Source organism: Lampetra planeri, chromosome 72, assembly GCF_965212315.1.
Source record: "Lampetra planeri chromosome 72, kcLamPlan1.2.h2, whole genome shotgun sequence".
Taxonomy (NCBI): Eukaryota; Metazoa; Chordata; class Hyperoartia; order Petromyzontiformes; family Petromyzontidae; genus Lampetra; species Lampetra planeri.
In genome coordinates this window covers 2,039,276-2,053,617 of record NC_136177.1, presented here as the reverse complement: position 1 = coordinate 2,053,617, position 14,342 = coordinate 2,039,276, and the positions used below count along the sequence as shown (strand labels likewise).

The following is a 14,342-nucleotide window of genomic DNA, read 5'->3' as shown; positions in this document are numbered from 1 at the left end:
TCGATTCACGTCTTCCGCCTCCACACTGGAATCGCTGGCAGGGAATCGTTGGCGAGGAGTCGTTTAATCGAACGCTTTATTTTTTGAATTTCTTGTTGCCGGGCCCGTCCGCCACTATGAAGTGAGTTTTACAAAGTGCAGAGATTCTCGCAACGACAGTAGTAGTGTCGTAGTAGTAATAATACGTTGTAATGGTGTCGCACAGACGATCCATCGCCGACGCCTCCGTGTGGTTTTGATCTCCAGACCCCCACGCGAGCCCTAAGGCCTAGCATCGCAGGCTGCGCGCTCTCTCGATCCGCTGCTGCTGCGTCTTCTCTCACTTCATCACCTCCTCTCTCCAACGCCCTCCCCTCTTCGCCTGCCCTCACCTCTTCACTCGCCTCCTCTGCTCTCTCAGCCTCACATTGTCACCTCTCTCCCTCACCTCCCTCATCCCTCTCACTCCCCCGTGTTTCCCCCCCCTTTTTCTCCCCCCCCCCCCCCGTGTCTCCCCCCCCCCCCCCCGTGTCTCCTCCCCCCCCCGTGTCTCCTCCCCCCCCGTGTCTCCCCCCCCCCGTGTCTCCCCCCCCGTGTCTCCCCCCCCCCCGTGTCTCCCCCCCCCGTGTCTCCCCCCCCCCCGTGTCTCCCCCCCCCCCGTGTCTCCCCCCCCCCCCCCCGTGTCTCCCCCCCCCCCCCGTGTCTCCCCCCCCCCCCGTGTCTCCCCCCCCCCCCGTGTCTCCCCCCCCCGTCTCCCCGTGTCTCTACCCCCCCCGTCTCCCTCCCCGCCGTCTCCCCCCCTTTTCTCCCCCCCCCCCCCCCGTGTCTCCCCCCCCCCTGTCTTCCCCCCCCCCCCTGTCTTCCCCCCCCCCTGTCTTCCCCCCCCCGTGTCTCCCCCCCCCCCGTGTCTCCCCCCCCCATCTCCCCCCCCCATCTCCCCCCCCCCCCGTCTCCCCCGTCTCCCCCCCCCCGTGTCTCCCCCCCCGTGTGTGTCCCCCCCCCATCCTCTCCCGTCTCCCCCTCCCCCGTCTCTCCGTGTCTCTACCCCCCCGTCTCCCTCCCCGCCGTCTCCCCCCCCTTGTCTCCCCCCCCCGTGTCTCCCCCCCCCCGTGTCTCCCCCCCCCCCGTGTCTCCCCCCCCCCGTGTCTCCCCCCCCCCCGTGTCTTCCTCCACCTCTCCCCCCCCCCGTATCTCTACCACCCCCTGTCTCTCTCTCCCCCATGACCCCCCCCGTCCCCCCTCCCGTGCCCCCCCCCGTCTCCCACCCCCCCCCGATATCTCTCCCCCCGCCCCCCGATGTCTCTCCCCCCCCGATGTCTCCCCCCCCTGTGCCCCCCCCGTGCCCCCCCCCCGTGACCCCCCCCCGTGACCCCCCCATAACCTCCCCCGTGCCCCCCCCCCCCCAGCCCGTTGACCCAGGTGCGCCGCGTGAACGCGATGAACGCGCGCGAGTCGGCGCAGGGCGTGAGCGAGGCGGCGTCGTGGCACGCCGACTACCGCGGCAGCGCCTGGGTCTTCGTCGGAGGACTCCCCTACGAGCTCTCGGAGGGCGACATCATCTGCATCTTCTCGCAGTGAGAGACAGACAGACACAGACAGCACTGCAGGGCAGTGGTTCTTCAGCAGAGGTCCATCACGCACCCCCTTGGGGTGCGAGATTCCCTTTCTGGGGGTGTGCGAGACGTGGCCAGATTTTTTTCAAAGGTAAAATCATCGAAACGCAAATTAAACACGGGGCACGGTAAGTTACAGATTTCAATACTCTGGTTATTTCGGTAAAGTCACGTAGGTATAAAATAAAATAAATCACGACGTTTCGGGCGCAACACAAGCATCTGTCATCAGGTGGGAAATCATCATGCTTTCCTCATCATGCTTTCCCACATGATGACGGACGCTTGTGTTGCACCCGAGACGTCGTGATTTATTTTATTTCATACCTACGTGACTTTACCTGAAAGAACCAACGAGGATGGATTCCTGCAGTCAAGAAAGATTCAAATCAAGAAAGTTACAGATTTGTTTTTTATCAAACCCCCTATCTACTTATTAACATTGTTATTATTTTTATGATTAAGAACCAAAGGGGTGCAAGGCTGCAGTAAATGTTAAGAGCCACTGGTGTAGCGTGACGACATCTGCATCTTCTCACAGTGAGAATAGTCATACTGGAGGAATCCTGTGAGCTATAAAGCTCTTTAAAAAAATGTCCAGTAGATTAGCACGGTTGGCTACGTACGGTGCTAAAGAAGTTCAACATACATACTACTATACACTACATACGACACTGCTACACACTGCACTACTATACACTGCACCACTATACTACATTGAAAACTAATTTCCTTAGAACTGCTTTTTGTGTTTAGTTTGTTGTCCTACCCTTGCACTTCCCGTTAGCACGCTTAGCTACGTACAGTGCGAAAGAAGTTCAACATCCGTGCATACATAGTGTGATGATGATGTGATAATAATTGCAGGCATAATGACACTGATGATGACCATGCAGATGATGTTGCTGATGATTATGATTCTGGTGCTGCTAATGCCTTTGCTGTTTGTATTGGCGCCGTATTGGCTCGGGGTGCCGTGGTGGCTAGAAGATGTTAACTACCTCGCCTGGTATGCAGGAGGTCGTGGGTTCAATCCCGATCTTGACGCCTGTTGTATATTTGGAATCTGTGTGTGTCTCTCTCCCTGTGTTCACTTGGATTTTTTTCCGGGTCTTTCGGTGATTTCCCCTCACCATTTAGAATGAAGGTCACACGTTTAGAGCATGTGGCTGCTGCTATACATTTCCACATGATGATAAGCATCTGTGGTCATGTCATCTCTGAAAAAAGAGCTATACAGCTCAGTGGGCCCTTACCTGGTAAAATAAAATAAAATATTTAAAAATACTTTTTTTAAACACGATTTAATTAAATGTACTGTCGGAGCTGCCCTTCCCCCTGCCCCCTTCCCCCATCGTCCCTCCCCTCCTTCCACATCCCCCGCCCCTCGGCGTGGCTCCCCGTGGCTTGCCGTAACGTAAGGGACCGTGGTGATTTACAGCCAACGTGAGTTGAGCGTCAACAATTAGAGCCGTAAAAAAGATCGTTTAAAAATATATATTTTTAATTTTCAATGATACAATATAGTATTGTCATCAGTATGACATAGGTATTTGAAGTTATAAGTCGATAGCACATTGGTAAGTGGGTAAAAATTGAGTTACAAGATTTCGTTTTTGAGGATACAACAGACGGAGTGAGTTAAATAAAAGCGTGTGAAAGGAATTTCGTTTTCATAGTTTAATAATTTATACTTTTGATGCCGATGCTGTTTGTAATGACGCCGCTGATTCTGCTGCTGTGCGACTCAGGTACGGGGAGGTGGTGAACCTGAACCTGGTGAGGGACAAGGCCACGGGAAAGTCCAAGGGCTTCACCTTCATCTGCTATGAGGATCAGCGCAGCACCAATCTAGCAGTGGATAACTTCAACGGCATCAAGGTACGATGGTGGTGTGGTGTTAGTGGTGGTGATGACCGTTGCATTTTTGTGACGTGGGTCGATTGTTTCTGTGTGGGTTGTGTTCGTTTTGTTGTGCATTTGCGTGCTCATGCAATCACGCATTCACCCACTGGCTCATACACTCACACACCCATTGAATTATTAACTCAACCACCCACACAGTAATTCACTCGCCCACACTACTCGCACTACTCAGATACTCATACACTCCCACACACACCCTCACACTTAACCCACTCACTCACTCACCCACTCATACACTTAACTCACCCACCCATTCATATACTTGACTCACCACACTCACCTACTCGCACTCAATCACAGAGACAAAGATCACCCCGTATTGCCTTAACATACTCTTGGGGCAAGTGCTGTTAGCGAGTAGCACCTATGAAGGCCGGCACGGCACACGAGAGGGTGGGTTGGCCTGCACCACGCCCGGCCGCCTTTGTCTCCACAGTGGAGATGTTTACACACTGCACCAGGTACACATTTGAGGCCGAATCGACCTAGAGGCCCAGAACCGGTTCAGATTATCTTTGTCCTCGTTTCTATGTGTTTGTGTATCTGTGTGCGTGTGTTCTTCTGTGTATGTTTATAACTAGTGTGGTGTACTGTAGCCTGGAGTCTACTGTAGCGTGGGGTCTACTGTAGCGGGGGTGTACTGTAGCGTGTGTGTGTGTACTATAGTCGATGGTGCATTGTGGCTTGAATAGCATAGTGTGTAGTGCAATACACTGTGTACAGTGCAGCGCAGATAGTGTGCGTGTGGTAGAGGCTGTGTAATTGTTGCAGGCAACATGTGTATGCGGGCCGTGTTGGTGTGATTGGGGGATGTAGGTAGATAAGTGCATGCGAGGGGCTGGTAACCCCTCCACTTGGCACTTCTTTCTCACCAACCACCATGGTGAGAACACCGACATGAGCCCGTGCTAGACACCAAGGGGACAGGTGTTCATGGCGCCTCATGGCCAAACTCCATCTGGCAGATCCAGGAACAGGAAAACATTGAGATCGGCCACATGGAATGTTCGGACTCTCGTTGCGGAGGAGAGGCTGCCACTCCTCTGTCGGGAGATGGACCGGTACCGCCTGGACCTTTGTGGAATACAGGAGGTCCGGTAAACCGGTTCTGGCCCCAGTCATCATGAGGGGTGGACAGTTCTCTACTCAGGGCAGGAGACTGCCAAACAACAGGGAGTGGCATTTCTTCTGAACAAAGCAATTAATGGGGCGTGGGAGCATTGCGGTGAGGTGTGAGAAGCTGTAAGCCCCAGGCTACTACGGGCTCACCTTCCCATGAACCAGAGGCGAGGAGTGGTGGTCATGGTTACTTATGCCCCCACCGAAGATGAACATCAGTGAAGGGATGCAGGCAAAGCCGATGAGTTCTATGACCTGTCACAGGTGCTAGCTAAAATGGCCCCTCGGGATAGAGTCATCCTGTTGGGTGACTTTAATGCTCGAGTGGGTCATGATGCTGGCACCTGGTCTGGAGTGATTGGAAGGCATGGGCCAGATCGGCTCAATAACAACGGTAGGAGGCTGCTAGACTTTTGTGCAGCCCATGGGCTTGTATTTACGAACACGCAGCATCAACGAATCCACACAACCTGGATTCATGCCGGGTCCAAGCAAGAACACCTGCTGAACTATATAATTATGGACCAGCGGATGCGGGCCAATGTCCTTGACACCAGGAACGACCATGGAGCTGATCTGCCCACTGACCATTGGTGGGTGTCCTTATAGGACTCCATTCAAACCCACAGTGGCCTGGTATCATCTGGCTGAGGATAGTTGCAAGCAGGAGTTTCAACATCGCTTGCAGCTGGGGTTAGCATCATGCCCCCCCTCCTTTTGATGCTGAGGGGAAATGGGTGAGGTTCAGGACTGTGGTTCATGCAGCTGTAACGACTGCATTGAGTATGCAGTCCAGACCTCCCCAGAGACCCTGGCTGAAGGAGGAGGTGTTCCGGCTGGTTGAGAGAAAACGACAGACCCACTCCCATTGTCTAGGGGACAGGAGTGGGCCTGTAAATATTTGAGGGCTGCCGTGCCTCAAATATTGGCAGAAGTAGCCACCCCTTCTGAATGGTTGTCTGAGATGCCATCTGTGGAGGATGTGCTAGGGGCGATCTGACACCAGGAAAAGCACCGGGCAGAGACGATCTCCCAAGCAAAATGCTGAGGGAGGGTTGCATTTGTGCGCAAACTGCCCTACATGACATCATCACAACTGTCTGGACCACAGGACAGGTTCCGCAGGATTGGAAGGATGGGGGGGGGACTGCACAGATTGTAACAACTATGGGGGCATCTCTCTTCTCACTGTGCCGGGAAAGGTCCTGGCAAGGTTTATTCAATATCGCCTAGCCAGGCACGCTGAGGAGAGAGGCTTGCGGGGAGCTCCAATGTGGTTTCAGACCAGGGCGGTCCTGCATGGATGCCATGTTCTCTGTCCGTCTGCGACAGCAGAGGCATAGGGAATTCCAACAAGACCTACATTTTTGCTTTATTGGCCTGGTCAAGGCCTATGATACCATTAACAGGACAGGGCTGTGGGCAGTTTTTAATGCATTTGGAGTCCCTGACTGCCTGCTCAGAATCATTCAGGGCCTTCATGATGGTGAGCAGGCCTGGGTAAAGCTACGTGGCCAGAAGTCGGAGCCATTCCCTGTTCACCTAGGGGTGCGACAGGAATGTTCTCTATCTCCCACATTATTTAACACCATCTTTGACCAAGTAGTTCAAGAAGCTTTCCATGGTTGTACCGGAGGAATTTCCATCTGGTATAGATGCAATGGGAGGCTGATCGATGCCCATGTGTGGTCGAAGAATGGCTCCCTATTGGTCAACCATGCCATGTACGCTGATGATCTGGTAATTGCTGCTCAACCAGAGGAGGAGTTGGAGGCACTGCTGCTGAACCTGGAATGTGCTACTAAGAGGTGAGGTCTTACCATCAGCCCGACAAAATCTAAGCACCTGCCTGGGTATTTTGTACCATCGAACACTCCACCCCCTCAGCTACCCTTTGGTGATGGAGCAGTTGTGGAGAGAGTGGAGAGTTTTCCATACATGGGCAGTGTGATCATAAATGGTTCCGGTTTGACAGCAGAGGTCTCACTGAATCAGTCGAGATGCATGATCTTTTCATCGGCTGTAAAATGCTGTGTCCAAGCTACCTGGTCTGTCGCTCCACACACAGCTTCGGGTCTTCATGGCCAAGGTCATGCCCTTCATTCTCTACGCTTAGGAAACGTGGACCCTCCTATTGGGACATCTTCCCTGGTTAGAAACATTTAGGCTGGCCTGCCTACGATCTATCGTGGGCTTAACCAGGCGGGATTGTGTCAGGAGCTCACATCCTTGAAAGACCTGGACAAAGTCCCATCGGTGAGCTCCTTCGGCAGGCAAGGCTGCGTTGGCTGGGTCATGTAGCCCACATGCCCAGCCACCGCGTGCCTAAACAGCCTTTGTTTGGCCGGATAGAGAGAAGAAATGGAGTGATGTGGTCCAAGAGGATGTGGATCTGAGTGGATTTGCCGATGACCAGCGGTGTCACGATAGGCCTCTGGAGGAGGCTCTTGAAGGACGCTGCTGGGCAGTTGGAGGCAGTCACCCTCCAGCAACAATGGAGGGCAGAGGAGTGACGCTCGCAACAACGAGCGGAGCGCCGGGCAACTAAAACACAGCAAGTTGGCACAGTAGGGGGCACAGGTGGTGCATCGGCCAGTCATCTCAGTCAGTCAACCCATGGCACCTGGGTCTGCCCTGTGACCTGGTGCCTTAACGTGTACATAGCTTGGCACAGGCACTGGGGTGACGTCACCACCACTTAGTGGCGAATGGCGGTTGTTGTGTTTATTTATGTGTGTGTATGCTTGTGTGCGCGCATGTGTGAATGCGCGCGGCAGATCAAGGGCCGCACGCTGCGCGTGGACCACGTCTCTGAGTACCGCGTCCCCAAGGACCACACGGACACCGATCCGGTCACCCGGGCCCTGCGCGAGCACGGCTGTGGGCCCCTGGTTCCCACCCCCACCACCACTACCCCCAGCGAGACCCCCAGCAAGACCCCCAGCAGGACCCCTTGCCCCGCGGGATCGACCGGGTCGCGCAGTGACACTGACGAATCGCCCCGGAGGAAACGCAAGCACGGTGAGACATGGGGCGAGAGAGACACGGGGCGAGAGAGACACGGGGGAGAGAAACACGGTGGGAGAGAGACACATGGGCGAGAGACATGGGGTGAGGGGGAAGAGACACAGAGAGAGAGACACACAGGGGAGAGACGGGGTGGGGGGGAAGAGACACGGGGGAGAGAGAGACACGGGGGAGAGAGAGACACGGGGGAGAGAGAGAGACACGGGGGAGCGAGAGACATGGGGAAGAGAGAGACATGGGGTGGGGTAGAAAGCGAGACATGGGGGAGAGACACACGTGGAGAGACACGGGAGAGAGAGAGACACGGGAGAGAGACACGGGGGAGAGAAAGAGAGACATGGGAGAGAGAGACACACAAGGGAGAGAAAGAGAGACATGGGAGAGAGAGAGACGGGAGAGATAGAGACACGGAGAGAGAGACACGGAGAGAGAGACACGGGTGGAGAGAGTTACACGGGGGGAAAGAGAGACACGGGGGAGAGTGATGTGGGGAGAGAGCTGGACACAGAGAGAGAGAGGCAGAGCGATGTGGAAACATGGATGTGTGAACCCATCTGCGCATCATCGCTGGCCCATATGCTCGGTGATTGGAGAACTTTCTCCTTGGGCTGCGCCGGTAAAGCAATCACCGACAGCATGTGGGTTGAACCTGTGGCCCTGTAGGAGACGGATCCCACGAGAAGAAGCAGAAGCAGCAGAAGAAGAAGAGGAAGAAGGATAAGAAACTAAAGAAGAAAGACAAGAAGACACGGGCAGATGAGCAGGAGGAGGAGGAGCAAGAAGAGGAGGAGGTCCTTGAAATCAAACCTCCCTCTGTCCATGTGAAAATTGAGAAATCGGACCCCGGATACGAAAAAGCAGCCATGGGGAAACGCGGGGAGAGGCACGGGGAGGGCGACAGGGATGGACGTAGGGACGGGCAGGGACACGGGCGGAGCGAGGTGAGCAACGAGAGGGATAGGCAGGGCGCTGCGGAGAGGAGAGTGAAGATGGAGAAAGGGAGTGAGGGTGAGAAGGAGAGAGGTGGTGAAAGGGAGAGACAAAGAGATGGTGACAGACAGACGGGTGAAAGGGAGAGACAGAGGGACGATGCGAGGGAGAGACTGAGAGAGGGTGAGACGGAGAGAGGTGAGAGGGATAGGCAGAGAGACAGTGACAGACAGAGAGGTGAGAGGGAGAGACAGAGATATGGTGAGACGGAGAGGCAGAGGGGTGGTGAGAGACAGAGAGATGAGAGGAATAGACAGAGAGACGGTGAGTGGGAGAGACAGAGAGATGGGGAGAGACAGAGAGACGGGGAGAGACCGAGAGACGGTGAGAGACGGAGAGATGGGGAGAGGGAGAGACGGAGAGACGGTGAGAGACAGAGAGACAGTGAGAGACCGAGAGACGGTGAGAGACAGAGACAGATAGATGGTGAGAGACAGAGAGACAGTGAGAGACAGAGAGACGGTGAGAGGGACAGGGATCATGGTAGGGAGAGAGACACAGGGCGAGGCATGGAGAGAGACAATAAGAGGAGCAAGGAGAAAGAGAGACAGAGATGGTGAGAGGGATAAACCGGAATTACAGTCGAGAGAGAAATGGACAGAGGGCTACAAAGGGAGACACGGGGAGAGACATGGAGAGACAAGAGACAGTACGCTGACGCCGCGTCCTCACGGCTTGCCAACTGACGTGACATGCAGTGAACAAACAGAGGCATGCGAAGGGGACACTGCGTCTTCACATCAAATGCGCGGTGAATGATTGGAAACGCTTGTAGATGACACGGGAATGCTGCGTCCTCATCGCGCGATGACCGAGCAGAGACGTGTGTAGGTGATGGCGCATCCTCATGGCGTTACGAATCCTTTAGTTTTATTTAAGGACCATTGCCTTGTTTATTAAAAGTTTGTGCAAATACACTGATTTCTATGTGGTTTCCTACAGTGCTCTGGACATGTATGCAGTGATATTACCACGTTTGCCCTTCAAACACCCAAAACTTCAGGAGGCCAGCTACAAACGGCACTTTCAAATTTATAACAGGTGACACGTTCCTTCAATGGAACAAGAGCTTTGGTATGTTTGTTTAAATTATTTTGCACCGTACATAGCCAACCATGCTAATTCGGAGGTGCGTGGAAGGAAAACAAACTAAATACTAAAATCAATTCTAAATACATGAATTTTAAATCTAGATTTAAAAGTGCACATCTCCAGTGGCTTTCTAATATCGTAAGGAAGAGAATTCCAGACAGCCGCAGAAGAACATCTAAAAACGCGCGATGCAGTGATTGTCTTTGTTCGATGGCTAGCCAACGCTGCTGCAAGGATGGCCAGAGTTTGCATGATTATGGTTTATGTTCCTTGACGAGATGAACAAGGTACTGTGGTTCATTTGCGGCAAGCACTTTGTGTGTAACGACTGGTGGTAAAGGGATGAGGGGAGAGAATGCAAAAGCGAAGCAGCAGACCGAGATGTATTGTGACCTGTAGCATGGTGAGTTGGTATGTGGGTGGGTTGGCGCATGAGTGTGGGTGGTTGGTTGAGAGGGGAATGCGTGGGTGGTGGAGTGAGTGAGCGAATGGAATTTTGCACAAATGATGTCAGAGCATTTAATATATTTTACCACGTGGTATTCATTTGGAGGCCGTCTGCCCTCCCAACAATGGAGTGGAGCGCCGGGCAGCTAAAACGGTAACAAATTTGCACAGTGGGTAGCACAAGCGATTATTTCGGATGGAATGGGGTGGGTGGTAGCGGGTGGGGGGGAAGCAACATTTATGTCATCGTTGAATGTTAAGGTTCATTTTTCCCATTTGTGGAACAACGTGTTACGACACCGCCGCCGTGCATATCTCTACTTGTGCTGCGTCCAAGCCGCGGTTCAGTGTTGTCCACAGCCGTCATGAGAGAGAGAATCTCAGTCTCTTGCACGTTTGGGTCCTCCATGATGTTTTTGTTTGCCATGTTCATAACTGTCCACCATTCAGACCATCGAGTGCCAGTTGTCTTTATTTTCGACTGCCAGAGCAGAGCCGCGATATCTCCATGAAGGCATCCTGGATTTAATCCGAGGGTGTGGGGGGTGCATTTTATGTCTCGGAGGAGCAGCAGGCAGGAGTTTTCCACGGTCTCGTTGTTACTCCCGGATTGTCGCGGCATCACGTCGGGATTTTGGCCAGAGCAAATGTTTGCCAGCACAGGAAGCCACGGCAGTGGAGTTGGACTTCAGGCTGCCGCTGATAATGCGAAGTGCAGTGTTGATTTTGACGTCGACGACGTTTGTGTGATGGCTGGCAATCCACACTGGACCAAGTCCCCTGCGTTGATATTTTGAACTTGCGGGCGTCGCTTTCCCACATTCCTGCCCGCGAGTTTCTGGTTAATGATCACTTGTGGTTTTGGTTTTCAAGGTGGTGCCCATAGTTGAGCGTCTGTTCTCGGGTGACTCCGTAGGTACTCGGTGGTAATCGTGTTTAGCGTTGTTCCACAGAAGTTGATATTTAATGTTTTCGTGGCTTGCCTGTTCAGGTGGAAGATGCAGATGGCGCTCTTGGAAGTGTTTGGCTTTTGGCGCCAATTTGTGAAATATGCTTCTTATAAGGTCTTGAGATATTTTTAGAGAACTTTTACAGTGTCTTCTATTGTCCGGGCTTGGGTTGGCAGCGCGATGTTGTCTGCGTACGTGAACTTACGGGAGGGTGTTGCCGGAATGTCGCTGGTGTAGAGATTGAACAGCACTGGGGCAAGGGCAGAACAGATCCCTGCTAGAGTTCATTGTTCAATCTCCGTAGGCTGCCGGCAGCCTCACCGACGTGGACGGTGAACCATCGGTTGCTCAGCATTTTGTTGATTAGTCTGAAAGCCGGGCGGCAAGGCACGGCTGTCGCAAGCTTCAGCAGGGGGTACACCCGCCACACGATATCGTGTACCGAGGAGAGGTCGATGAATGCTGCTCCTGTTTTGAACTAGAACTTGGTCGCAGCAGTTTTGGCTGTTTCGGAACCCGGCTTGTTCCTTGGGGACCTATGTTGTCAAGCGTAGAATTTGGCCTTTGGAGCAGGAGCCACACCATTAGCTTGCAGCAGATGCTGAAGAAGGAGATAGGGCGGTAGTTTTTGGCCTCTGACTCATCTTTGCCGGGTTTAAAAATGTCTATGGTCTTAGCCACTATATACTCCTTTAGTACCACACCTGACGAGTGGATATTAGTGAGGTAAGTGGCTAGCCATTATTTTGCTCGTGGTACCAAGTTCTGGATGAATTCTGGTTAGATACCATCGAGGCGTGAGGCTTTTCCGGTTTTCATCTGGGCAATCCCAGCATCAACTTCCTCCATTGAGAACGGACTGGAGAAAGCGGAGGTTTGTTGCCAGTGGTCAAGAGTAGCGAAATAGTCCTTTGTGTAACCTGCCGTCTTGATCAGCGCTCGTGACTTGCTGATTAGCTGTTCGGCAATGTGTCAGGGCTAACTTGTGGCATTTGTAGGTTGGCGTGGCTGCTGCTCCCAGCATCCTGAGGAGGCTCCAGGCTTTGCGGCATGATTTCGTAAAGTTGGGCACCTCTAATGTTTCACACCACCTTTAACTTCTTGCAAAGTTCGGTGACTAAAGCAAGGCTTTTTCAGTTTAACACGTAGGCTTTGTCGACCAATATCCATATTATTTTTGGTAAAATCGCGTAAATATAAATGTATCATTAAACCCGCCACCACCCTACACCCTATACACTTAGAATACTTATATTATTCATTAATGTATATACATCATGTTGGTGAACTGAATAACCCAATAATTGGTACGGCATATTCTCAGAGTAACATGATCTATTTTAACTTATATGACTACATTAATCCCTCTCTGGTCAGTCATCTGAGGTGCTCACTGTGATGACATCACCTTTGCTCTATGACCGACACAGAAGTTCTCCACGATTCTGGCTATCGCCTGATGAAGCTGGTTGTAATCACCAGCGAAACGTCACAAACGTCACAGTACTCGCTGTAAATGTTGTGGGTTTACTCTGCAACACAACAACCGGTTATTGCTAAACTAGTAACTAATTGGCGCGTTTTGTTTACATGACAAATCCCTTACTCATTGGCTGTGTCGGGTGGAGGTGGGTTAACACATTTTTACGCAATCTAACCACCAAAAAAGCCTTTATTGAGGCAAATGCAAGAGTTTTTTTGCTTACCTGAGATCATCAGGATGTGAAGATTTTTCGTAAACCTCAAAGCAGTGTTGGCCCTGGCGAGGCCAGCGAAGCAGTGGTAGTTGTTTGCACGTGGAGGGATCACTCCAACAGATTCCTCCACGGCCGTGGTGTTCTCAGGTTCCCCCCGCGGATTTGGTGCCGAGCAGATTGGTGAGATCCAAACCTCGGTATGGAGCAATTCAGGCGGCCTTTGATGGCCGATTGGAAAGTCCTACGGGGACGGTTCTCATTGACGCCTTGGAGTTATTATTGCGAGCCTGCGCAATTTAGATTAGAAGTTTTCGTGACTGCAGGGATCCATACTCTTTGGTTCTTTCGGTAAAGTCACGTAGGTATAGATCAGGCATTTAACATTTTGAAAACGTCTATCATCGTGGTGGTTAAGGGGACCCCAACTCGTAGCTTTGGCCTCCAAGGGGGGGGGGGGGGTGCAAGGCCCCCCTGCCCCCCACCATACTTATTACTCGACTCGCAAATACGTCTCTGAATGGAACAAACCGCAATTTCCACCACGATGAAACAATCCACCAACAATTAGAAAGCTGCATATCGGTTTGCGTTACATGACAGCTTTCTGATTGAGATGGTCTGGCCTTACCCCCCACCACAAACAGAAAACCACAGTGTGAACGTGAGCCATGTCCAAGACGCCTTTCTCTTTACGCCTTCGTTTTGTTGGTGTTCAACCGAAAAAACTTGGCATTTGTGAGCATGAGATTCGCGGGAGTTCACTGGATCCCTCGCGATCCCATCCACTGATGAAGTGAACCCTCGTTGGAGTCGTCACCAAAACTTTAGAAACCGGTAGTAGCTCCTGCCAGAGTTGTTGCTAGGGTTTACCTCATTCAGAATCAATCAGAAACTTGTTTTATCCTGGAGAAATCCGATGAGGGACGGTCCATAAATTACGTCACACACCTATGGGGGGGGAGGGTCAGACATTTGTGACGATGTATGACGAGGGGGGGAGGGGGGTTTGAGAAATTTGACATCACATCAAAATGCGCAACTTTAAATAAATATAAACTATATTTGTTATAACAACACGTTTAGATTAATTTTCATTATTAACTATTTTATTAATTAAATTTACTAAGGTCACCTTTTATTTATTCCATGAAGGAGAATTTTGCTTCTCCATGAGAGAATGGAGAAGCATACATTTCGTAAATGTTTTGAATGATTATTATTAAACATTTTGATTTTAATTATTCTACCAGGGCTTTTAATTCTGTGGAATGAATATGTGATTATTATAATTGTACTCTCCATTTTGCTTCGTTCTACTACAAAGTTTCAAGTATTTTTTTATAGTTATAATTACTTTTAATATTTTTGAATTACTGTATAAGATAATTTTAATATAATATTCTGAACATCTGCAGTTGTAGTTAGACGAATATTTCCAAGTGAATTTTATGCTAAATTTCAGCTTTCCAACGCCTCCTTTTTAATAAATGTTTTCGCCACGT

The 14,342-nt window shown here is 51.6% G+C and overlaps 1 protein-coding gene across 1 annotated transcript; it reads left to right on the top strand.

Annotated features, from left to right (window-relative positions):
* On the top strand, positions 1–9,571 carry RBMX2 (RNA binding motif protein X-linked 2). Its single transcript, XM_078620521.1, has 5 exons — positions 1–121; positions 1,386–1,553; positions 3,344–3,473; positions 7,415–7,658; positions 8,328–9,571. The coding sequence occupies exons 1-5, from the start codon at positions 117–119 to the stop codon at positions 9,212–9,214; spliced, it is 1,434 nt and encodes a 477-aa protein (XP_078476647.1). The 5' UTR covers positions 1–116; the 3' UTR covers positions 9,215–9,571.
* Positions 9,572–14,342: the final 4,771 nt, after the last annotated feature.

Bases quoted from the DNA above. Each gene is read 5' to 3' on its own strand.
- RBMX2 (XM_078620521.1), top strand. The intron at 3,474-7,414 runs GTACGATGGTGG...TGCGCGCGGCAG, and splicing joins ATAACTTCAACGGCATCAAG to ATCAAGGGCCGCACGCTGCG. The intron at 7,659-8,327 runs GTGAGACATGGG...GTGGCCCTGTAG, and splicing joins CCGGAGGAAACGCAAGCACG to GAGACGGATCCCACGAGAAG.